Source organism: Bicyclus anynana, chromosome 13 (genome assembly GCF_947172395.1).
Source record: "Bicyclus anynana chromosome 13, ilBicAnyn1.1, whole genome shotgun sequence".
Classification (NCBI taxonomy): Eukaryota; Metazoa; Arthropoda; class Insecta; order Lepidoptera; family Nymphalidae; genus Bicyclus; species Bicyclus anynana.
In genome coordinates, this window is record NC_069095.1 from 10,052,861 (window position 1) to 10,075,927 (window position 23,067).

Below are 23,067 nucleotides of genomic sequence, written 5' to 3' on the forward strand. Positions count from 1 at the left end.
ATAAAAATTAAAAAAAACTCTCCGCTTTTTGAAGTCGGTTAAAAATAAGAAAGTCTCTGTTATGAACTTCCGAAAAACTTTCGTTACATTGAAACGAGCCATCCAATTAGGTTTTATAGAAGTAATAAGATTTAGAAATTATCCAATCATTTTAGATTATAATATGAAGAAGAAGTGAATAGTCACAATAATTACAAATCAACAAATGAACAGTGATAAGTGTCACGAGCTCTTCAGATATTCTGACTTACAACAACTAACTAAGCAATTTTAAAACTTTATTAATTTTCAATTTACAGAAAATGGATTTGAACCGCGACGGGGTACTAACGCTGGACGAATTTCTCGACTGCTGTTTGCAAGACGAAGGCATTTCCCGATCCATGGGCGTCTTCGACAGCAATTTCTGACGCCCTGCAAACGCGCGCGCCTTTCGTCGCCGTGCTGTATAAGTTACCCACCACCACAATTTGTAATACCACCGCCACCCTCGCAATTTTTAATCAAAGTCCATAAACAATCATATTTTCAATCTGCGTCTTGACAAAACACTGTGTCTTGTAAATACTTGGACGTAAGTTGTAATTTCTGTACGTACGTAGCCACCGCGCGGTTAGTTGGTGGTGTGACCTTCGCTTTAGATCGTTGAAGCGAAAGATGATAAGAATAGCTTTATTCGCGATCGTGTATTCAGAAAAAGATGGCAATAATGCAATAAGAAAGATGTAAAAAATGTTAAAAAAAATATTTCTTTCTACCATAACTAAAAAATAAACGTTAAACTACAATGAAGGTATTTGAAAAATAATAAGTGCATAAATAGATTTTTAGGCATCTTAAAAGACTAGATGTTTGTGTGCATACCTATAGTCTAAGATCCGAATTAGAAACTCATCCCACCCATCTGTTAACTTGATAAAAAGTTTTTAAATTTAAAACATTTATTACGAGTAAGTTGCCAAAAAATTCCTGATGATTTGTAGCTGCGCGCGACCGTTGATAATAAAGGTTTGACCAGGATTGATTTAGCAACTTACTACATAACTGACTTACTCGAAAATATCTTTTAAATCTAAGTACCTACCTACTCAATTTTCTATTTTAATTATTTTTCATTCATTAAACAGATAGGTGAAGGTCGTTTCTAAGTTTCAACATCTGGATTAAAAAGGTCTCAAGAGGAAATATTTGTGTACAAACTACGAATGTAGAAATAAATTAATGCATATAAAAAGTGCATTGTCCAATGTTGTGGCATATAGCAGTGTCCTATAATATCCAAATTGTGACTTAAAATTAATTTCGTATAATAATAGGTAGGTATTTAATAATAATATGAATATGAAGCTGTGCCGTAATAAATTAAATATTTCTAAAATAGATAAACATGAAAAAAACAATTAGATTAGAAAATGGAATTCCTCTGTCAAAATAATTCGATTTCAGTTACATTCTAAAATGTTCTAAGAATTAATTGTCGTCAAACTAAACATAAACATAGGATAGAAAATTTTAAAAGTCTTTACATAGAAAATCACAGAACTTTGATGACCTTGACCTTGAAACTTTTAACCTAATTGAAATCGTAGTTCTTCGTAAACAATTCGTAATAACTATATTCAAAAATTTTAACTTTAACGGCATGTGATCGATATTTCAGATGTCTTTTACTGGTTTCATGGCTCTGGAATGATGGAATCTATGTTGTTTCATTTACTTTCTTACTATATTAAAGAGTGTTATGAGTCATTTGCGGCGTTAATATTGAAAAACGAAGAAAACAAGCAACGAAATACAAAAGTTTCGAACGACCATTGCTTGTCCTAATCTGCACTAATTTTATTAAACAACGTTTGTTAAAGCTACTCGTAACTGTACAAACGGACTGTGCGTATTCTGTTTGTGCAGTTTTATCGTTGCCGTGTGGACTGTTCATTAATGAAAGTTAATAAATTAAAGGTTTCCCGACCAATATAATAAAAAAAGTAAAAATGATGTTCTATCTATAGCTGGATTATTTTTGGGTTTAGATATATAGACCTTAAACCTAAATATAGGTTGATTGATGAATCAAATAATAAAAATGTCGTTACTGTCATTCATAAAAATGTTGCCAAGTGCAAACACAGCCTAAAACTATTAGATACATGTTGGTATAAATGGGTCGTAAAAAAGTTTCATAATTTTCTTAAAAAGGACATAGGTAATTCATAGAAGATTAACTTGTATCCATATTTAGCCTTTACGAAAGTTATAGGTACCTTAGTTAAAAACAAAAAACGAGACATAGTTCAAATAACAGAAGGACCCTAAAAAGAGTTTATATAATATAATTCTTGAAACCTGTCAAAAAAGATATTTCTTATAATTTATATATAGATATTATCATGATTGTGGAGACGTAGTAATAAAAATGGGAAATAGGTAGGTACCTACTGTTAATAGTTTCAGATACATATTTCGCTCGCGGCAAGATCATAAAATATTATTAAAAGCTTACAATATATTTTGCCCAGATTGTCAAACTTTTATTAAAATACTATAAATTACGGTATGGCTTTAGCCCAGTATAGCCTAACCAGAAAATAAACCTAGATTAAAGGCGCCACGAGTACTTTTTACCAGTTTGTACTTAATTCTAGTAGATTATATAAGTTTTGTTATTTGCCTGCAACAAAATACTAGGTACGAGGTATTTTGTTTTTATTTTCTGGCTATAATAAGTAGTGAAGAGAAAGATTTGATATTATATTTCTTTCCTCCTTTAAACCAGAAAAAATAAAAATCCTTGCCATAATGCCGAAATATGAACTAATTTTTGTTTCTTTTCTTTTTCTTAAACTGGCTATATAGCTATTAAGTTCTAGCTCTTTTGAGCCTTAACTAATTATTTCTCCTAGCAAACGAAGCAGACACTAAAAAGTATTTATGGAGTCCGAAATATCGGTATTTTATATTTCTGATTGGGCTATACATAAGTTTGACCCTAACTCTGTAAGTCTAATTTGACTTGGTATCGGGTAGTGATTGTAAATCCTATAATAATAATTCTATAATAATATAAATGCATCCTAGTGCCCATAATGAATATGTAGAAAAGCCATCAAACAACTTATTGGCTGTGTGTACATCTTAGATATTTATGTATTACAATGTGTAGATATAAAAGTGTATGTCTGTCTTCTTCGTAAAATGGTATAAGATGTATTTCCTACGTACTACCTAGTCCGTGCAATTTTCGCTTAAATTTTATTTTGACACTTGCCTGGTTTTTATATTTCGATAACACCTTCCAAATATATCTGAACTGTTAATGGAAGGATAACGATATATTATTAAAATTACATTTAATTCTATCCCACCTAGGCTTTTACCCTTGTTTTAAATTATTCCGGCCATTTTTAAATAGAATTCTTAGAATTAATAATTTATTTTAGAGATAATAACGTAATAACTCAGTTATTGCTGCAATAATTTAAAATCACTAGATTAGTCATTATGTCTTCTATATACATATGATAAACGTCACATGCAACGCTTATAGTCTACCTTCCTTTCTTTCTATTGGTCTAACCACTACTTATTACCGATTTCCGTATTCTCCATTAATTATAATAACATAACATGTGTTCATGTTAGATCATAAATTAGAAATAATTCAGAAAAAAAGATTTTATTGTCATTTCGTCGATGTTATCGTTAAAAGTATTATGTACTTTAGCAACTTTTTTTTAAAATAGGTATGTATGTTTAATTTATGAATTACCAACAGATAATTAACAAAAATAATAAATAAACTACATAATTATGTATATTAAAAAGCAAGAAATAATATGTTTGTTAAAAATAAAATAGTTAAAAAGTAGACCGACCATTTTTCATACATTGCGGGGAATTTGATGAATGAACTGTTTCAAAGTCCAAATAAGTGTTATTTAATTTAATAGTAATTTCAGTTATAGTCTGGCTTAATTTCATTTTGATTGACAATTGAATATTCAAATTAAAGGCAAATTAAAAATATAAAAAATTCTTTCACTGTTGGGAAGCTACAATATCTCTGATTGCTATAGGCTATTATATTTTAAAAAATAGGGATCCTTCCTAAAACTCCAATAACTCAAGGTGTAAAAATTACCTTAAATATTGTTTACATCGCGTGCGCTGCAAAAACTATTGACGTTAGAATAAAATAATGTAGTACGAATTTGCAGAACACGACATTTTTTACAAAAAGTGTCGCGACAGCATGTGCCTAACCATTATAGTCAATTATTTTATTTAAAAAAAAGTAATGAAAATACCGACGTTAGAAAAGGCTCTTTATTTGTATCTTGGTATTATTTGTAATCAAAATAAATTGCTTTTTAATTTCATTCAAGACTGCTTCAATACCTTTATTTAACTTTTGAATTATTCAGTTCGGACATTCCATTCAAAAAAGTTTAAAAATGTAAACATTGGAAAAAAATTGCGTAGTCACCGTTCAACTCAAGAAAGGTTGAACCGATTTGGATGAAAATTAATGGAGAGATAGCTTAGAACCAGGAGAAAGACATAGAGGTAGGGTTGGGTAGGGTAGGGGTATAGTAGGGGATGGGGGTAAAATATGATAGTGGTAGGGAATGAGTCAAAGCGAATTTGACCGGGTACGCTAGTTATGAAATAGATAATTTGTCGTTATTGATTTTTTTCTGTAACATGCTTGGCCCAAAATGGTCGGTCTCCTTTCGATATCTCTAATGCCTATTTACAATCTGATCACATAAGGGAATTGGCTTTATTTCTGCGAAATACGTATGTGCAAATATTATATCATGCACATAAAGATTTTAATTAAAATTTATTATAAGAATATTTGACTTAGTTATGTTTTTTTATCTGGAAGGAACATCACGATCATAATACAGCTTTCTTATTACTTAATGACTTTTAAAGTCTTTAGGTAATTACATAATTATTTTTAATAACCAATATTTATTTTAATTCCGTTTCGCCCTGTCATAGTTTTTTAGTTTTTATTATATGTTTTTTTGTAAATTGGAGAAGAATCTACGGGTAGGTACAGGAGTTACTCGCTTAGATGCGAGTTTACTTTATTTCATCTCTAATAGCTCTTATTCTGATAGGAAATAGTTGCTAAAAGTATAATTTCACATTATTTAATCGTTTTCAATAAGCCTATTGGTTGCACTAGTATCTATATTTGCAAAAGCAGTAGCTCTACGATTCCACCATGTAAACACGAATAGGGATGATGACAGTTTTTTAAATAGTATATAAATTAAGAGTATACTAATAGCAAAGCAATTTTGTAAAAGCAATAGGGTATCTGCGATCATTACTTTCGGAGCTACAGGGATTTAAAGGGTCAGACTTGCGGCGTTGCCGCGGTTCCCTGAAAAACGCTCCATACAAAATGGCACGATTTAGTGACGTCGTTGGCTCGCTGATCGTTAGGTTTGTATGGGCGTTCAAACAAAATTACTAATATCTTTGTTATTTGTGCGTTTATGTTTATAGTTCATTTATTGAAAGATGTCACATTTAATGTAAGGAAGCTAAAACTGTATGAATTTTCATCTAATTACGATAAAAAAAATTTAATAGATTTTGAAATTTTATAATCTTATTTATTTTGCAAATATCCAGACAATCTTTGCTTTTTATGTATAAATTAGTTAACATTGACTTTATTTACCCGAATGTATCATAAAAATCAATATATTCAAACCTAGTCATCATCCCCATTAAAAGATACAATCATACCTAAATGAATAAAAACGTCCTAAGATTTATAAGCACATGAAAAAAAATATAACACTGCCAATACGTTAAAAAAGTTAAGTAGGTATTTGATATCTAAGTACCTACTCTTATTGTCTTAGACAACGCAATATTTTCGTTTTAAATGGTTAGGTTGAAATTCGTGCTGTCGAATAGTTATGGTAAAAATCATTAAACCTATGATGAAGAGGTAAGAGTGGTAGTAAATAGGTATGTACATTACGGGTAGGTAAGTTATACCTTAAACAATCATATACCTATGTTCATGCATGCGTATAACAAAATCCCTAAAAGGTATATAAAATCGGCTGATTTCGAAATATCAATCAATTTTATCTTACCTACTCCTATACCTACATTAAAACATGAAAATGTATGTATTTACTACCCACTCTTTACTCTTTGGGAGCATATCTTATTTAAAAATAAATTAAAAAGTAGGTGCCTATCATAATAACTACTTGTATCTTATGAGTAAACCCACCCCTAAGAATATACAAAGATTTATTTTAATATTGAATTAATATTTCACAAATATGATACTCCAGCTTCTTATTTAAATATCCGTCAAAATATTTTTGCGCCTGCAAATCATCAAACGAGTATTTTCTAAGATGAGAATATTTCATTACAAATGTAAATAATAAATATTTAAATGTAAATATAAATTTGACATAATTAAATGTATATTTTCATAGTGGATGTTAAATGGAACCAAATAATTAGACGGCTTAATAAATATCGTTTAAATAATTACCTAATCATGATAATAAATGTTAAAATGTCTACTGTTTGTGCTAAAATAAAAAGTACCTACATAGTGTAAATTTTGGTCCATTTCCAATTTTCTATTAGTTTGTTTTTATTTTTTAATGCTATTTCAACTGTAAAATTTTATTTCAACCATAATATTCTATCCTCCGAAAATATAAAAATATTGGTCGAGCTTACCTACATAGATAAGAAATTTATGTGTCTTCCTAAACTGTTCCCTTTATGAGATCTAATATTCTGAAGACCTTGTTCGTTTTTATTTTATTGGTAAAATACACGAAAATCTTATAAAATAACTGAAAATCTGGTAAAATAACTTGTACAGCTAAAAAACGTGTTTTGTGTTCTTTAAACCCAATACAAACATAAGTACCTATCTTAAGCGTAAAATTGTGCAAAACTTCGAAACAACTACCTATTGTAAATTATAAATAAAAATAAGAATATGAAGTATCTACTTATCTCTCCTTATTCTAATAGAGAATTTAAATCAATACTTATTTTAATAAAATCATACAGATTCAAGACATCTACCTACTAAGAAAAATAGTCGTACTTTCCTATAAAGTCTTAACATTTTAAGTACGAGTAAATGGTATACCTACTTAGAGCCTACCCAGCGAAATAAAAACCTTTATCCATATCTACTAAGCACAGAAAATGCCTAAAAAATACTTATTTGTGGCACTCCGTATCCAGGTTTTTATATTTCTGGTTAGGTTATTACCTAGATATTATATGTAGAAACAAAAAAACTGAAGGAATTATACATTATTATTATTATTTGTCTTGCAACACCTTACATTTTCATCTATAACTTCCATAAGTACTTTCTTATGTACCTATCAAGTATTTGTACAGTTAAGCGCTTTTACCCACTTAACTGTACAAATTCAGCACAAATTATATTTTACATACCTACCTAGCTACCTGTACCTTGTAGGTACCTACTGATAAAAATGTTGCGCTAAATAAGTATCTATTTAGTTTTTTGCAATTCATAGCCATATTATCTACCTAAGTACCTACTTTTTCATATTATGTCGTGCCAAAATGTAAAAAAAAATTATAGTACGTACGTTTTGCAACAATTTGTTTTTATTCCGTAAAAATCTATTTAATTTTCCATATGTAGATAGGTACCTATTTACCTATGCTATTGATTTATAGTACCTAAGGATCTCATTTTCATTATTATTTATTTGTGTGAAAACGTGAAAGATACATTATAGTACCTATCTACCTATGTTTGTTTTCATATTATATTTGGTACTAGTAACTTTGATCGAACACGAATTCATAAAGGAATTTAATTACTAAATTCCCTACTAAGCTTCACTAATTATTATTCACTAAGCTTCGTCTAATTATTTTAATGAATGAAATGGATTCCAGTGTTCCACTTTTTCAGTTCCAGCCCGTCCAGAAAAATAAAAACGCTATATTTCCGCAACTATAATCAACTTGTGATGATATTTTGATACGCTTGTCATTTTTGCAGTTATCGAAGTGCACACACCACCGTTTGTTTTTTTGTTTAGACAAATGCACCAAAAACAGCCAGTATTACTTAAAGTAAATTAATATTTTTGTGTTTCTGATACAGATAATGGTTGATTCATTGTCAAAATTATTAAAATTAAAGAATTAAATGATTTTTTTATTATATTTTATCTCACTAAGTTAATTTTATTCATAAAATGTTGAGCACTTTTCTGACATAAAAACTGCCAAGATTTAAAAAAGTACCGTTGGTTTTTAGACGGAGGTTTTGTATTACAATAAGGCACATGTGCGTAATAGTAAAGCGATACTTTAGTAGCAAATATGCTATAAAGTATATTATAAATATTTTGAAACTAATTTCTTTGAAAACAGACTGGTAAAAATACTAGTGGCGCCACAATAGAAATTTTTTTCATTATTTAAGGTCGGGCTATACTTATACACTTATTTATCTAGCTAGACGTATTTATGCATTATTAAATGATAGGTAGGTACGTAAAATATTTCAGTTAATAAATTAATTTATGACTTTCACGAAATAGTCCTTATTTTAAATAACGCCGTTTTTTGACCAAAGCTAATTACACTGATTTGACCGTACACTAATTATACTGATTGATAACAACATATCAATTTACTTTTCATTCTTTTTGAGATTCATTTTTAATTAGGTAGGCTCTCGTTCTATATTTGATTTTTTCCTCGCCGGGCCAAAAAGTTTACTTGGTACTCCACGGTGGTTTATTCCACCACCTTTTTGTACTTCAATACTAAACTTCAAGAAATATCTATAATAAGGTTTTCGAATCGTTAAAGCTTTGCGCACATAAATCCTTGTTGCATAGATCAGCTTGACCTACGAGTACGCAAACCGCTGTTGATTTGTCGTTGTTAAAATATTATGTATGTAATATAAAGTAATTTGTACTTACCTAAGAACCCACAAGTTCCATTGTATGGTCGGAGACACTAGCAACGTTAAATATACCAATCCAAACGAAGCCACGCGTTTTGAAAAATAATCAAATTTTGGTATAGTAGATGTTTTTGAGCAAAAAAAATGCTAATTCATACCAAAACGAGTGACTCGTGACGTTGCGTGAAGTGTCGTATTGTCGATATGAATGATTGTGTTAAAAGAATTCTGTAAAACAAGATGTGTATTTAAATATTGAATTGTTTATTTACAAATTGTATGTGTATTTTCTAGAAAATAAATAAAATAAAGAAAACTCATGACGTTTCATTTGAAAATTATTGCTTACCCGGCGAACTCCGTACCGCTTTAGGGTCAACGCAGATAGAACGGAGCGCAGCGCAGAGGATTTTATTAACGCACTTGAAAATAAACTTTAAAATTATTAAATTAAAGTGCTTATATGCTTGAACCTTAAAAAAATGCCCTCGACGATACACCGGAACGCATACTTTCAGTGTTGTCACTGAGATTAAAAAAGTCGCGCGCTAGCTCGAGCATACGCGATCCGAAAAGACAATGCCCGAGACCGCGCGAGAATTATTCCTCTCTGTCTGCGCTGACCCTTAGAATTTTCCCGACAGCAGCGCCACCTACTGCGTCCAATTGCGAATGTAAACCATTCTCGAATCCACTGGAAAACGCACAAAAATTTTTAGCAAAATCGGTCGATTATGCGTTCAGTGACACACACCCAGGTGAGAATTATATATTTTAATTTTTGTCTGTTTCGGTGTATTTTTTGGCCGGGCATCACACTGAAATTACTCGCTACTTGTACCGACTCGTAAATCTATGGAAATTACTGAATGAATTCAAATAAAACTTGGCAGTTGGCACTAAACTTGAAAGTTTTTATGGATCGCCATTTGTATGAAATTTTTCAAGTTACATTAACTGTAGAAATTGGTACTTACTTATGTGTAAACCTTACTTATGTACCAGAAAAAACTATTTCTAAATTCTACTCCTAAAGGATTAAGAAGGTGTTGGTTTTTTAATGTAAATCGTTCATGTTTTGAGCTAATTATTTATATTTTCGCATGTTTAGCGATTTATATAAGTGGGTGGTTTTACCTACAGTAAATAAAACAACATTGTCGTATATTTACAAAATTATAATGTATACATTTATTATCGAGAACATACAGATTCCACGAACGATAGCTTAAATTCACATATATTTTGAGCTAATAGTGCCTTTGTTTAGTCGAAACACCGAAAAATAACAATTTTGAGGCACATAAATTCCATAATAATTTTATACAATATTAATTCGTAACGATTACTATCTTAAATTATTTATCACTAAAAACTATTTAATTTTAAAATTAGTACAAAAGTAAAGCTACATTCAGTAGATTACTTATAGATTGAATACATTTATTGATTCATATTGATGAAGAAATATTGTAATTTCAATGAATATAATATTATTTTTATTGCGAAACTAAAAAAAAATGTAACGCACTGTTAAGTCTTCATGTTTATAAAAAAATATTAACTGCTAGTGGTTAAACCATTGCCGTCATGAACTTATAGTTCCCGAGTTTGAGTCCTAGTTAAAAACTTCTTGAAAGTAAGTAAAACTGAATTATTTTTCAGCAGCAGCGCCGAAATTTGAAAAGATGTTTTTAATTAATTATGTCTTTTAAAGTATTAAAAACTGCCACTCCAATCTCGCTACCGCACATTGGACCAGCATGGTGGGTGTAAACTCTAACAGTGTTATTCATAGACATTGTAGGGGTACCCCCAGAGGATCATTCAGCCGCTGAGTGTCGAATTTAACCTCCATTTGTTTGAAAATTTGATACTCAGCGGGTGAATGATCTCCTGGGGGTGCCCCCTACAACGTCTATGAATTCCACTAACTCCCACTCTGATAGGGGAGAGATCTTGAGGAGCCTGGCAAGAATAAATGTATTTTTTATAGTTTAAATATTATTACTAAAATATATTATTATTAATAGAACCTTACAAATAGAAATATCGTATTGTAGAATTAATATAATAATAACTAATTTACTAAAATTAATAGAGAGCTAATGTCCGGTGGTAAATGTATGGCAAGGACATTGTTCTCGAAATAGACATCTAGATTAATTTCATTGAAAATATTATGATTATTCTATATTTAAAAATACAATTTATTGTAGAAGTAAAATATCGTAAAAAAAAATTAATTCCATCCTTAGTGTAAAGTATAAAAAATCCATATTTTTTTTTTACTATTAGTTTACCTATATAAAATAAAAATACCTGATAAACTTACCTAATACATAGGTATTTTACAAATAAAGTTGTAAATATAGAACTCCATACAATGTAGATTTTTTCGAATAAGAAGAGATAAAATTTTAGTGATTGTCATTGAAGGACGACAATATATTTCTATACATGATAATATTAAAATATGTAAATATTCTACAACTATGTAAAATATACGGGAAGAGATTTCGTATCCTAACACACATTAATTTAATATTTAAATCTCTAAATAACATAAATTATACAATTTTTAAATACACGAACTCTTTTATAACCAGTGGCACGCAAAGATAAAAAAAACACATGCGATCTAGAAGTGACACATAGAAATTGAACGAAATGTATAAACTTTTTCTTAAAGTGTATTTACACTTTGAAATAATATAATTAACTTCATAGCTCTTGCATTTACTCGTAAATGGCGTGTTTTTTCGACAATTTGTAAGTTTTTGTGCCGTTAACGATTGCCGAATCCAATTTAGGTAATGCATCTTTATAATCGACCGCCTCAGACCAATTACAGAAGGACCAGTATCGCTCCCAAATTCGCGAACAAAATTGTCTGTCACTTTCTGAGGACAACGAGCTTAGATTTGGTATATATCTTATACTAAACTAGAGTTTATGCCCGTTTTTTACACCATTCAACTACACAAAAAGATATTTTTACGGAGCTCTTTAACCGACAAACACGATTACAACTATGCGACATCGATACAGAGACAGTTTTTATAATCGCATTAGATCGTTGATCATATACTTTGACAGAAAAGTAACGTGTAGCGAAGGCAGGTTCTATATAATAATAATTGGTCTGAGTCGACCGCATGTATTTAAAACTTCATAGACAACTGTAAAATACATCATACGGCCACTGCATTAAGTCGTTACTGGCGCAGACTAATAAAAAAAATTAAAATGAAATAATGATGAATGAACGTACTTATAAAATGAACAATGTTTGCTAAATTACACGAGAAAAACGAGACGAGATTTATACAAATATTTTTTTGACAATATTTCATTTTCAATAATTTATTTACACTAAAAGATCGATCTTCATAAATAAAATAATAAATAAAATATTAAAAAAAAAATACATACAGCTGAACGTAGAGCCTCCTTCTTTTTGGAAGTCGGTTAATGATATGATAATGCAAAATCCTCTTCTGAGGATAATTTTCACTAAAATGAGAAACTTGTTAGTGATTTATCGACTGGGAAAAAATCTATTTTTTTTTTATTTTAGTATAAAATTATTTAAACAACCCTGTTTTAAATATTATTCTTCTATATTTCGTTGCTTATAGACATTTTATTCTATTACTTATTTGTTTTTTTTTTAATCTGCGCCTCTTAATGTAGCTATACCTTAATTTGAATTAAATTAAATTATACTATAGAGATTGAGCAGTATTCTAATTTTTAAGTTACTTTTTTTTTGGCATAATGGCAATAGCCTGCATTGATTTTTACCATCAAATTGTTATTTATACAGGGTGCTTGGGAATATTTCTCATAACGCTGGTGTTATATTCTTTACCGAAAATTAATTAAAAATGTTCAAAAATGTCCTAAAATATATATTTTCGGTGTGAATAATATTTCTTTTGTAAATAGATCTTAAAATGTATCCCATATACGCATCCTTATAACTATGACGTAGCCAAGTTTGACGTATTTTAAAATGCAAGGATAGATAAAGGTGTGTTACATGGATAGTCGGAATTATTTGTATTACTTTGTTTCATACAAAAACATAAAAAGTTTTTATTTTTTAGTTAAAAAAATATTAGTTATGCAGTTCGGCTCATAAGTGGACTCTTCAATACTTTGAAGTTATGGGACATACTCCCGAGCATCCTGTATATCATTCATATTACAGACTTTTCAAGTTAACATTTGCTTTGTTAAACATTTGGAGAAAAATGCTTATAGTTATATTAAATTGAAATCTTTTGGACAGTTTTAGTAAACATTAGAGATTTCATCGTATATATTATTATTAACCTTTTTTTAAGTAAATACTTATTATCCGTAGATATATAAATATTGATAAAGTGGCATCTCAAAGAGAATCTGCACACATAATTACTAAAATTAAAGTATCGATAAAGTTATTAAAGCCAGACGTTTCAACTAATGTTGCCCTGTTCCCTAATTCACCCTTATTTTTTACTTCGAATCTCCCGACTTTTCACTAACCTTAGGCTTTAATTTAATCGATAATTTAGAAAGAAAATACATTAAAAAAAACCGGTATTTTATTTTATAGTTAATGATTATTGTATGCAAATATGAGTAAAAACAGTGTTTTTTCTTATTTTTTTTTTTCAATTTGACATTCAAAGATAATTTTAAATGTAACTTTTGCATCAAGATTTGCCGCCCTGAAGTTGCTGCAAATGATTGGACAAAATAACAGATTAAAACAGACAGACAATACGTGAGTACGAGATATACGATATTCGTATATTTTATAAAAACATTGCAAAATTTAAAATATACAAACAGAAATCAAGGAAATAGCGGTGTATTATAAAAAAATCATTTTAACTTTACCTTCAATTTAAATATTTTGTGAGATGTCATGGTACTCGCAATACGCAATTACCCTGCTATCTAGACCAAAAATACAGTTATATAAAAGTTTTTTTTTCCTAAAACAAACAATGTATGAAGAATGATCCACCTATTTTTCCGTTGAGTAGTTTAATACATCGCGCCTGGCAACACTGATTCAACAATGGCGGCGAGTCGATCTACAATATCTTTGGTATGACAGCGGAGGGCACCCGCGCGCAGTACCTCTGCCACGCGGCGCCGTAGCGTCGCCGGCACCGGCCGTGGTCCCGCCAGCAGCGGTGCAGCAGCATCGCTACGGTGACCAGCGCTGGAGCCGCGGCGATCGCTTGCTGAGACATGATACCTGAGAGGACCAAAAATAATATAGAATAAATCAATACATATCAATGATAATTTTATGGTCGCTAACTATGGGCCTCATAAGAAGGCTCAGAGTCACACAGCGGGCGATGGAACGAGTATCTCAGTCAATCAATCAATCAATTTATTTATTTCTTTGCAGATTCATGCATCTATACTAATATTATAAAGAGGAAAACTTTGTTTGTATGTTTGTTTGTTTGTTTGATTGTAATGAATAGGCTCAAAAACTACTGGACCGATTTTTAAAATTCTTTCACCATTCGAAAGCTAAATTATCCACAAGTAACATAGGCTAAATTTTATTTTGGAAAAAAATAGGGTTCCGTAAGATATTTGGGTTTTTCGGACACAAGGTGTAAAAAATTAACCAGAAAAGTAGGGTAGGGTAGAGTTAGGCTAGGGGTAGGATAGGGGTAGTGGAAAGTTTACATCGAGTTTCACGCGGACGAAGTCGCGGGCATCGGCTAGTATAGAATAAATCAATACATATCAATGATAATCAGGGCCGGCCCGCCCATACGGCGAACGGAAAAGTCGCTCCGGGCGCCAAATCCTAGAGGGCGCCTAAATGGTAAAGAACGTTGGTCACTCCAGAATATGGTCGAGATCCTCACGTTCCATACTTACTTTGCACTCACAATTGGTATAGGTATTTATTATTAGGAGCAAACAGGAGAGCAAACATAATTGGATCTCGCTCCATTCTAAAATTTACTCCGGGCCGGCGCTGATGATAATTTTATGGTCGCTAACTATGGGCCTCATAAGAAGGCTCAAGAGTCACACAGCGGGCGATGGATCGAGTATCTCTGTGTGATCGAATCAGAAATGAGGAGATCCGCAGAAAAATTAAAGTCACCGACATAGCTCAACGAGTCGCAAAGCTGTAGTGGCAATTGGCGGGGCACATAGTTCAAAGAGCCGATGGACGTTGGGGTCCCAAGGTGGAATGGCGACCCCGCACTACAAAGCGCAGTGTTGGTAGACCCCCCACCAGGTGGACTGACGACATCAAGCGAGTCGCAGGGATTCGCTGGATGCAGGCGGCTCAGTATCGTGATGTTTGGAAATACATAGGCCTACAAAAGGCCTATGTCCTGCAGTGGACCTCTATCGGCTGATATGATGATGATGATAATAATTTTATACTATAGATTGGTTATACAAAATCACCGCAAAAAGTTATCAGAATAATAGGTTACAAAACTGATCGCACACATGCTCAATTTTATCTTTAACTCCATTATTTATTTATGTTTATATAGTTTTTACATTTCCTGAACACACAACTCGACATTGTAGACAATATTAAGGTATTATTTGTTTAAATAACGTTCATTGTTGACCACAACAAACATTATGTTGTGTATAAATTCCTCTTTCGAGCGCCTCATTTTTCATGCGCTAGTAACACATCTAACAGTTTTTAATATCATTGATACATATAAATAAAATTGAAAACATCTGTCTCTGATTTCAAAATGTTTTATCAAATTCATTTTTTTTTTAATTTTTGTCTGTCTGTTTGTCTACTCTAGGCTAACCTTTGGAACGGCTGAACCGATTTTAATGAGACTTTCATTACTAGACAGAGGAGGTTACTGAACAATATAGTATATCTTCATGCTTCCATATTTTGCCATCAAAAATACGCAAGTAATTAAGCAATACGTATGCGAGTCGTCATACAACAAAACTTTTCTAACATAGTTTTCAAGATTTGACCTTAAAGTCTTAGCTACTCTTACAACAGTTAATAAGTTCTTGTAATATACTAATTAATTGAATTAAACTTTACAGCAATGCTTAGTACCCTCAGACCAATTATAGAAGGACCTGCATCGCACTCATAGTCACGAACAAAATTGTCTGTCATTTTCTGAGGAAAACGAACTTAGATTTTGTGCATATCTCATACTAAACTATAAGTTTTTGCCTGTTTTTTACACAATTCAATTACACATTAGGTATTTTTACGGAGCTCTGTAACCGACGAACACGATCACAACTATTTAACATAGATTCTATAGAGACAGTTTTTATGATCGCATTAGATCGTTGATCATATACTTTGACAGAAAAGTAACGTCTAGCGAGGCAGGTCCTATACAATAATTGGTCGGAGTTAGTACCCAATAAATTAAATAGCAATTGCAAAAACTTAACATAACTGTTAAGACCTAGATAGAAAAGAGAAAGTTAAAATGAAAGCCATTTTTTAGCTAGTATCTGAAACTACAGACAGATTAAAGATTGCAATTATGTCTGTACATAAAGCAAAATAAGTAAAAAGTGAAACTGTTTAGAAATCTTTAATTTATATTGTTTTTATTAGTTTCTATTAATAACAAATAATACCTATCTATCACTGCTACTCGGAAGCAGTCAAAAACAGCAATCAGCAGTTATAAAAACCTTGGCTAAGTTTGTTGTGGGTTCTTCTCGGACCAAGGCGCATTTGGAACCCTCGTATAAGTATAAGTTTTCTACTATTATTACCACCATTAGATTAAACTAAATTATGACACAATCTTGACCTTTCTAAAGTAAAAACTAAGCCTAATTGAAATAAATGAATTTTTGACTTTTAACTTTATAGCATGTACTATGTAGGTATTAAGAGGAATGCTAAGTACCTGGTATTGCCAAAGCAGCGTGTATCAATATATCGCCCATATAGTTGGGATGTCGCACGATACCCCATACGTGGGAGACTAGGAGCTTCTTGCCGTGGAACGTTGGCATTGAATCTAAGTCTGAAAAAATCAACAGCCATTAAATATAATTTAAAAAGAAGGTAGACACTAGATCTAGATCTTTAAACTTCTCAAAGATCTTATCATTAATTAGTAGTTACCCATAGTTGTAAGGATTATCTAACGCCCAAAAATGCTTGTTTAGTTTTATTAATAAGTTTAACTTTGCAAAAATTAATGAATAATCATCATCATAATCAATCCATATTCAGGTCACTGCTGAGCACAAATCTTCTCTCAGAATGAGAGGGGTAGAGCCAATAGGCTCAATGCGGATTGGCAGAGTTCACACATGTAGAGAATTAAGAAAATTCTCAAGTATGCAGGTTTCCTCCTTAACCATTTGAGACACATGATGTATGTGCATTTGAAGTTTGAAGGTGCTTGCCACAGACCGGATTTGAACCTGCACCCTCTACAGAATTGGAGAAACATAGGTCATATCTACTGGGATATCACAGCTTATGAAATATACTAATAAACAATTATTATTTTACGATCACTACATACATTACATAGTAGTAACTTAACTCAATGTAGATGCATACGAATACCCCACATTACATGAGCATAGATGAATTATAGACATAAAAATTACAACATATAGGCTATTTATAAACATACGAACAATTATTTAAGATTATTAACAGGAAAAATGAACTGTAAAATAATGTTAGAATTAAGTTGCTACTTACGCATCAAGCTAGGCTGCATTGGATTTTTTCTGAATTCATATTTAATGTTGTTACTGATAAGCATTATAAGGAAGCCCAGCAGGAAGAGTGTGGAAGCGGCTATCAAAGTGTTTGACGTCAGGTCAATGCTAGATTCAGCCACATTTTTAGATATAGTCGTAAAGATATATGGGTATAGAGCGCTCGAAACAATCTGAAGATAGCCTAAACCTTCAGAATTCCAATAAAAAGTTGACACAATCTTCCTTTCCCTCATAATAAAGTACAATGCATAAATGATTTGCATCATTGAGTACACGAGTACTGTTGGCTTGAAGTTTATTTTATTAAAAGCATTTTGAAGCTCATCCAATGATATATTGTTAATGGTTATTTTGTCTTGAATATTAAACCCATGTTTGAAGATTAAGACAGACAAAGTTAGCTGAAAAAAAGTTACAGTTTTACATAAGCAAGTTTAGACATATTAAGTAAGCTATCTGATACAGAGAAAGAAAGACTAATCAAGACTCACTTTCAGACCTAGTATATAGGCACATAATATGAAAAAACATTCAGAAATTATTGACCAGTATAAGCTGCTCTTGCTTCAGCAAATAAGTATAAATCAACATCTATTTTACTATCAAAATACTACAGGTTTTCATCACTTGATCATTGATATATATATTGACTTGTGTCTTTTTTTTATTCTTTAAAAGTTAATGACTACCCTTGACTACAATCTTGACTTAAATCTTGACTACAATCACCTGAGGGTAAGTGATGATGGAAGCGGGCTAACTTGTCTATAAATCATTTGAGTCTTCTTTTCTCTTATAATCTACTGAAAATGATATAAAATCTTTTCTCTAGTCTTTTTTTAATATCTAGTTTAACCCAAACAAAAAATACACTAAAGTGCAAGAAATAAAGCTGGTCAAAAAGAGGCACTACTTAGCTAGCAACCCATCCTAGCTTCCCACAGGTCATATAAATATTATTCTCTGTAACATATCCAGGTAATCCCTATTTCTATAGGTAAAAAGTATTATATAAAAAAACTGCGCTATTTGTTCTATAGTTTCTGAGATTATCCCAAACAAACCCTGTATAGGCCTTGTTGAAGGACTTCCAAATACCACAGATTAATTAGGACCAGACCAACAGTTGATGTCGAGAATAGTGGTTTTATAAATAGGAACTTCAAATGTGTGGTGTTTATGTAAGTCGTTGAACTCTGAGCCATTTAGATCTTTCATAGATAACAGAGATTACCTGTTACAGATTAATATTTGCATAATTATGTGCATTGTGATTGTGCGTGCAATGCAGAATATGCATTTATGTAATATTTACACAATACACAAGCACCTCATTTCAATGCAAGACAACAATTATACATATAATTAAGTTACAATATAAGTTAAATTGTGGAATACTTCAGTTTCAAAACTGCTTTACTTTTTCATTATGCAATGTTTGATGTCAATTTGGAGTAGAGAGATTCTGAAAATAATACAATTAGCAAGATTATTCTTTGATTAAAATTAATTAATTTAAATACTTACAGCACTGATATTAGAGACTCTTGCTATCCAAAGTTTTACATTTATCTTCAATAGAGTGGCATGTATCTCTCGGCCAATAAAGAAGTCATATAATAGGTATCCTGAGTTACCATAAGGATTCAAATCACTTCTATCAACTTTACTGCTCTTCCAATACATTATCAATGCCAAAATTATTGCTGTTATGTAAGAAACGCTTGCCATTTGCAAATAGGAGCTCAATAAAGAATCATTTTTCAGTATACCATAATAATCTAGTACAAACAATATGGTTACTGTGCAAAAACTTGAGAAAGTTGCATTGAAATGTTGCTTTCTGCCGTGCTCGTCGACCTCTTTACCTCCAAAAACAGGTATAGACAAAAAAATTGCTTGTAAAAGTAAATTGCCGATGACAATCATCACTGATTGGATACTAAACCAAGCTGATAAAGTCTTGTATAACATTAGCTCGTTGAGAGTTTTGTATGAGCATGCTTTTGAGCAAGACATAAGTATATAAAATACTGTCAATGGTATAACTATGTATAGCGCTGCAGCACCTGCTCTCCCAGCAAATTCATACTTATTATTGAAGGGAGGTGCCAATGCGCTCGGCAAAGGTGTTGTAAGCTTTCTACTGACAGACTCGGATTTACGGGGATCGTTAGGCCATGGCACGTCTTCCTCGTCAGAGTAAGACGCAATTGACTGGCTAATTGATTTGCTTACAGACTTACTAAGTGACTTTGTAAAGCTACGTCTTATGTCTGGTACACTATCAACTACATCCCTTAATCTGCTAGACCTACGTGGGGCAGTCTCTTCTACAGTCCTTCTGTTCCTTAAAGTGGTCGTAATTATATCGTCAAGCGATGGTTTCTCCGATTCCTCTATACCATTCGGATCTTCGCGGGATGTTAAATCTGTTTCAAATAAATCTTTCGGCAACACAAAATCCGACACAGAATTCTCCGTATTTCGGGCTCGAATGTTCCGCATAATTTCAATCTTTGATACATGTTGAAGTCTTACTTCAACGTCCTTTTTAATTGCTGCCCGTTTTGATGGTGATTTTGAAATAGTTTCCTTAACTTCTTTCGTCTCCTTCACTTCTGGAGTTTCCTTAACCACACGGGATGGAGATTTACGCGCAGGATACTTCGGCGCAGGCTTCCTGCTTGGCGATTTGCGCGCTGGAGATTTAGGAGTCGGACGACCCGCTGGCGAGCTCTTGCGGTTCCTGGCGGGAGATCGAGTAGGAGATACTCCTTTACGAGTGCGCGGTGGACTCGACTCTACCATACTCTGCCGCGTTCTTCCGCTTCTTGTAGACATCATGGTTTGTTTTTATTTATTCTAAAAAACACACGCCACTTCAACATATAGTTATGAAATAAAATAGCTTTCTTGCTAAAATTAGGTTTCAGATCACACACGAAGACATTCCAACTTGAAAAAACCACTGAATTTTGTGAATTAATAGTAAAATTAATATCATAACACGTCTCGTAATAGTAAAAAAATGATTTTAGAAATTCATTCAAATTTAATGTACGGAAAATAAACATGTAGAGCAAAATCAAACTTCAAAGCAAATGCAAAAGTCAAAACCTACGCCGCGCCAAGCGTCAACGACGCTAGAACAAATTTGAAAAAAAAGTATATGATTGGTTTAGATCTGTTGGCGGTACACTCGGCGAGATCGTAACGGACACGGAAAGTTATATTTGTTGTCTTCTTTTTATTCATAGTAACGAAGCAAGACAACAGGTAACTTCGCGTATATCAAATTATTAGGTTGGCTATTCTGAATTTCAAATTGATTTATGACAATAATATAGTGTTGACAGCACAAAATTTCTCAATTTTTGTCAGAGATAATTTTAATCAATGGAATGAAAAATTACCATTTTTCCACACATTTTTCTAAATATCTCAAAATCCCCATTTTTTTTATACTTTGAGCTACGATCGATGAGGACTTCTTTTTTAATTTTATTTTATTTAAGATATAAACGATTTTACCAATTTTCAGCTCTATGGGAATTTACGTAGCTCTAGCTTTACTTACATTGAACCTGGCGAAACGCGAAAAAATCTGATCTACTTTTTTAACCAACTTCAAAAAGAAGAAGGTTCTCAAGTTGACCGGTGTCTTTTTTTTAATGTATGTACATCGATTACTCCAAGAGGCCCGAAACGATTTCAAAAATATTTTTTTTTTGTTTTAAAAGGTATACTCCCCATGTGATCCCATATTCATCATGTTATGATCTGGAAACCTGGAGAAATCGAGGGGAACTTTGAAAAATTGTATGGATGACTAGTGTATTCGTATTTTTTTATTGAGTACTTTTAAGAACTACTGTCAAAGAGAACTACAATTTAATGAAGGTTTGGAATCGATCTGATGATGAAGCCATTATACAGACGAGGGAACTCCTCAATGATTTACAGTAATTACCTTGTGTTTGGGCTTGATTAATTTGTATTAATGAGAACTTTTCACCTAGTTGGGTTGTGATTGTCATTGGGGGTCTGGTGATAAAGACCAAGGTCAAATAAGGGAACTCCTTAACGGTTTACAGTAGCTACCTCGTGTTTGGGCTTGGTTAATTTGTATTGATGAGAACATTCCACCTAGATGGTTGTGACCGTCATGAGGAGTCTGATGATGAAGATGAAGGACAGTTAAGGGAACTCCTCGACGTTGCAGGAATTTTCGAATTTAACGGGGTTAGGGAATGGTAGGGTGTTCATTTTGTGTATGAAAGTATTTTTTTACATGTAGTATCTATATATTTTACACTGAAAATGGAAAAATAATAAAATTTTGATAAAAAAAATACAACCGACTTCAAAACATAAAGACGTATCCACTAAAAAGTGAAAAATAACATCAAAATATTATTATGTTCTACCTGCTGAACAGTTTGAAGACGGTGCTAAGCCAATGATGTATTAATTCAAGCCATGAATATTGAAAAATTTTCAGACAGTGCTCTTTCATGTCGTTCTTATTAAAACGGCTTAAATTAATACGACACCGGCTTAGCACTGTCTTCGAACTGATCAGCAGGTAGAACATAATAATATTATGATGTTATTTTTCACTTTTTAGTTTAGTGGATACGTCTTTAGGTTTTGTAGTCGGTTGTATTTTTTTTTCATTTTTTTTTATTCTTTACAAGTTAGCCCTTGACTACAATCTCACATGGTAAGTGATGATGCAATCTTGGATGGAAGCGGGCTAGCTTGTTAGGAGTCCACCACACACCCTTTTCGGTTTCTACACATGGTACCAGAACGGTAAATCGTTTGGCGGTAGGTACATCTTTGCCGATAGGGTGGTAACTATCCACGGCCAAAGCGTCCCACCAACCACCAAATACAAAACACGGATCCATAAAGCCGAACTCTAAGCAAATACAGCATGTAATAAACACACAAAAGAGGCACTACCTACCTACCTTGCCTTGACCCGTGGGTGACATAAATATTCCTGATGCCTGATGCTCATAGATGGGCATTAACTCGTTAATCCGTTAATCGTTACTTAACCGAGTTTACATTTTAATTCACGGATTAACTTTTAAGTTAGCTTTTGGATTTAAGGATTTTACTTAGACCGACGCCTCACATGGAAGGATCATATTAAAAACAAGCGCGACGACCTTAACAATCGCTTTAGAAACTTGCTCTGGCTTCTAGGTAGGCAGTCTGCATTGTCACTCAACAATAAACTATTGGTGTATTGCGCAATTCTCAAACCTATCTGGCTATATGGAATTCAGATATGGGGTACCGCTAGCACATCCAAC

The 23,067-nt window shown here is 32.1% G+C and overlaps 2 protein-coding genes across 2 annotated transcripts in view; one reads left to right on the plus strand and one right to left on the minus strand.

Annotated features, from left to right (window-relative positions):
• The window catches only part of LOC112048104 (Kv channel-interacting protein 1), a 294,729-nt gene extending 285,430 nt beyond the window's left edge, over positions 1-9,299 (plus strand). Inside the window, exon 6 of the mRNA XM_052885163.1 lies at positions 300-9,299. Within this exon, the coding sequence (XP_052741123.1) occupies positions 300-410 (111 nt within the window). The 3' untranslated portion in view covers positions 411-9,299. The remainder of the gene's footprint in view (positions 1-299) is intronic.
• Positions 9,300-10,146: 847 nt separating this feature from the next.
• On the minus strand, positions 10,147-20,938 carry LOC112048099 (delta(14)-sterol reductase TM7SF2). Its single transcript, XM_024085480.2, has 4 exons — positions 19,265-20,938; positions 17,715-18,138; positions 16,900-17,019; positions 10,147-14,243 (listed from the first exon to the last, which is right to left on the minus strand). The coding sequence occupies exons 1-4, from the start codon at positions 20,582-20,584 to the stop codon at positions 14,077-14,079; spliced, it is 2,031 nt and encodes a 676-aa protein (XP_023941248.2). The 5' UTR covers positions 20,585-20,938; the 3' UTR covers positions 10,147-14,076.
• Positions 20,939-23,067: the final 2,129 nt, after the last annotated feature.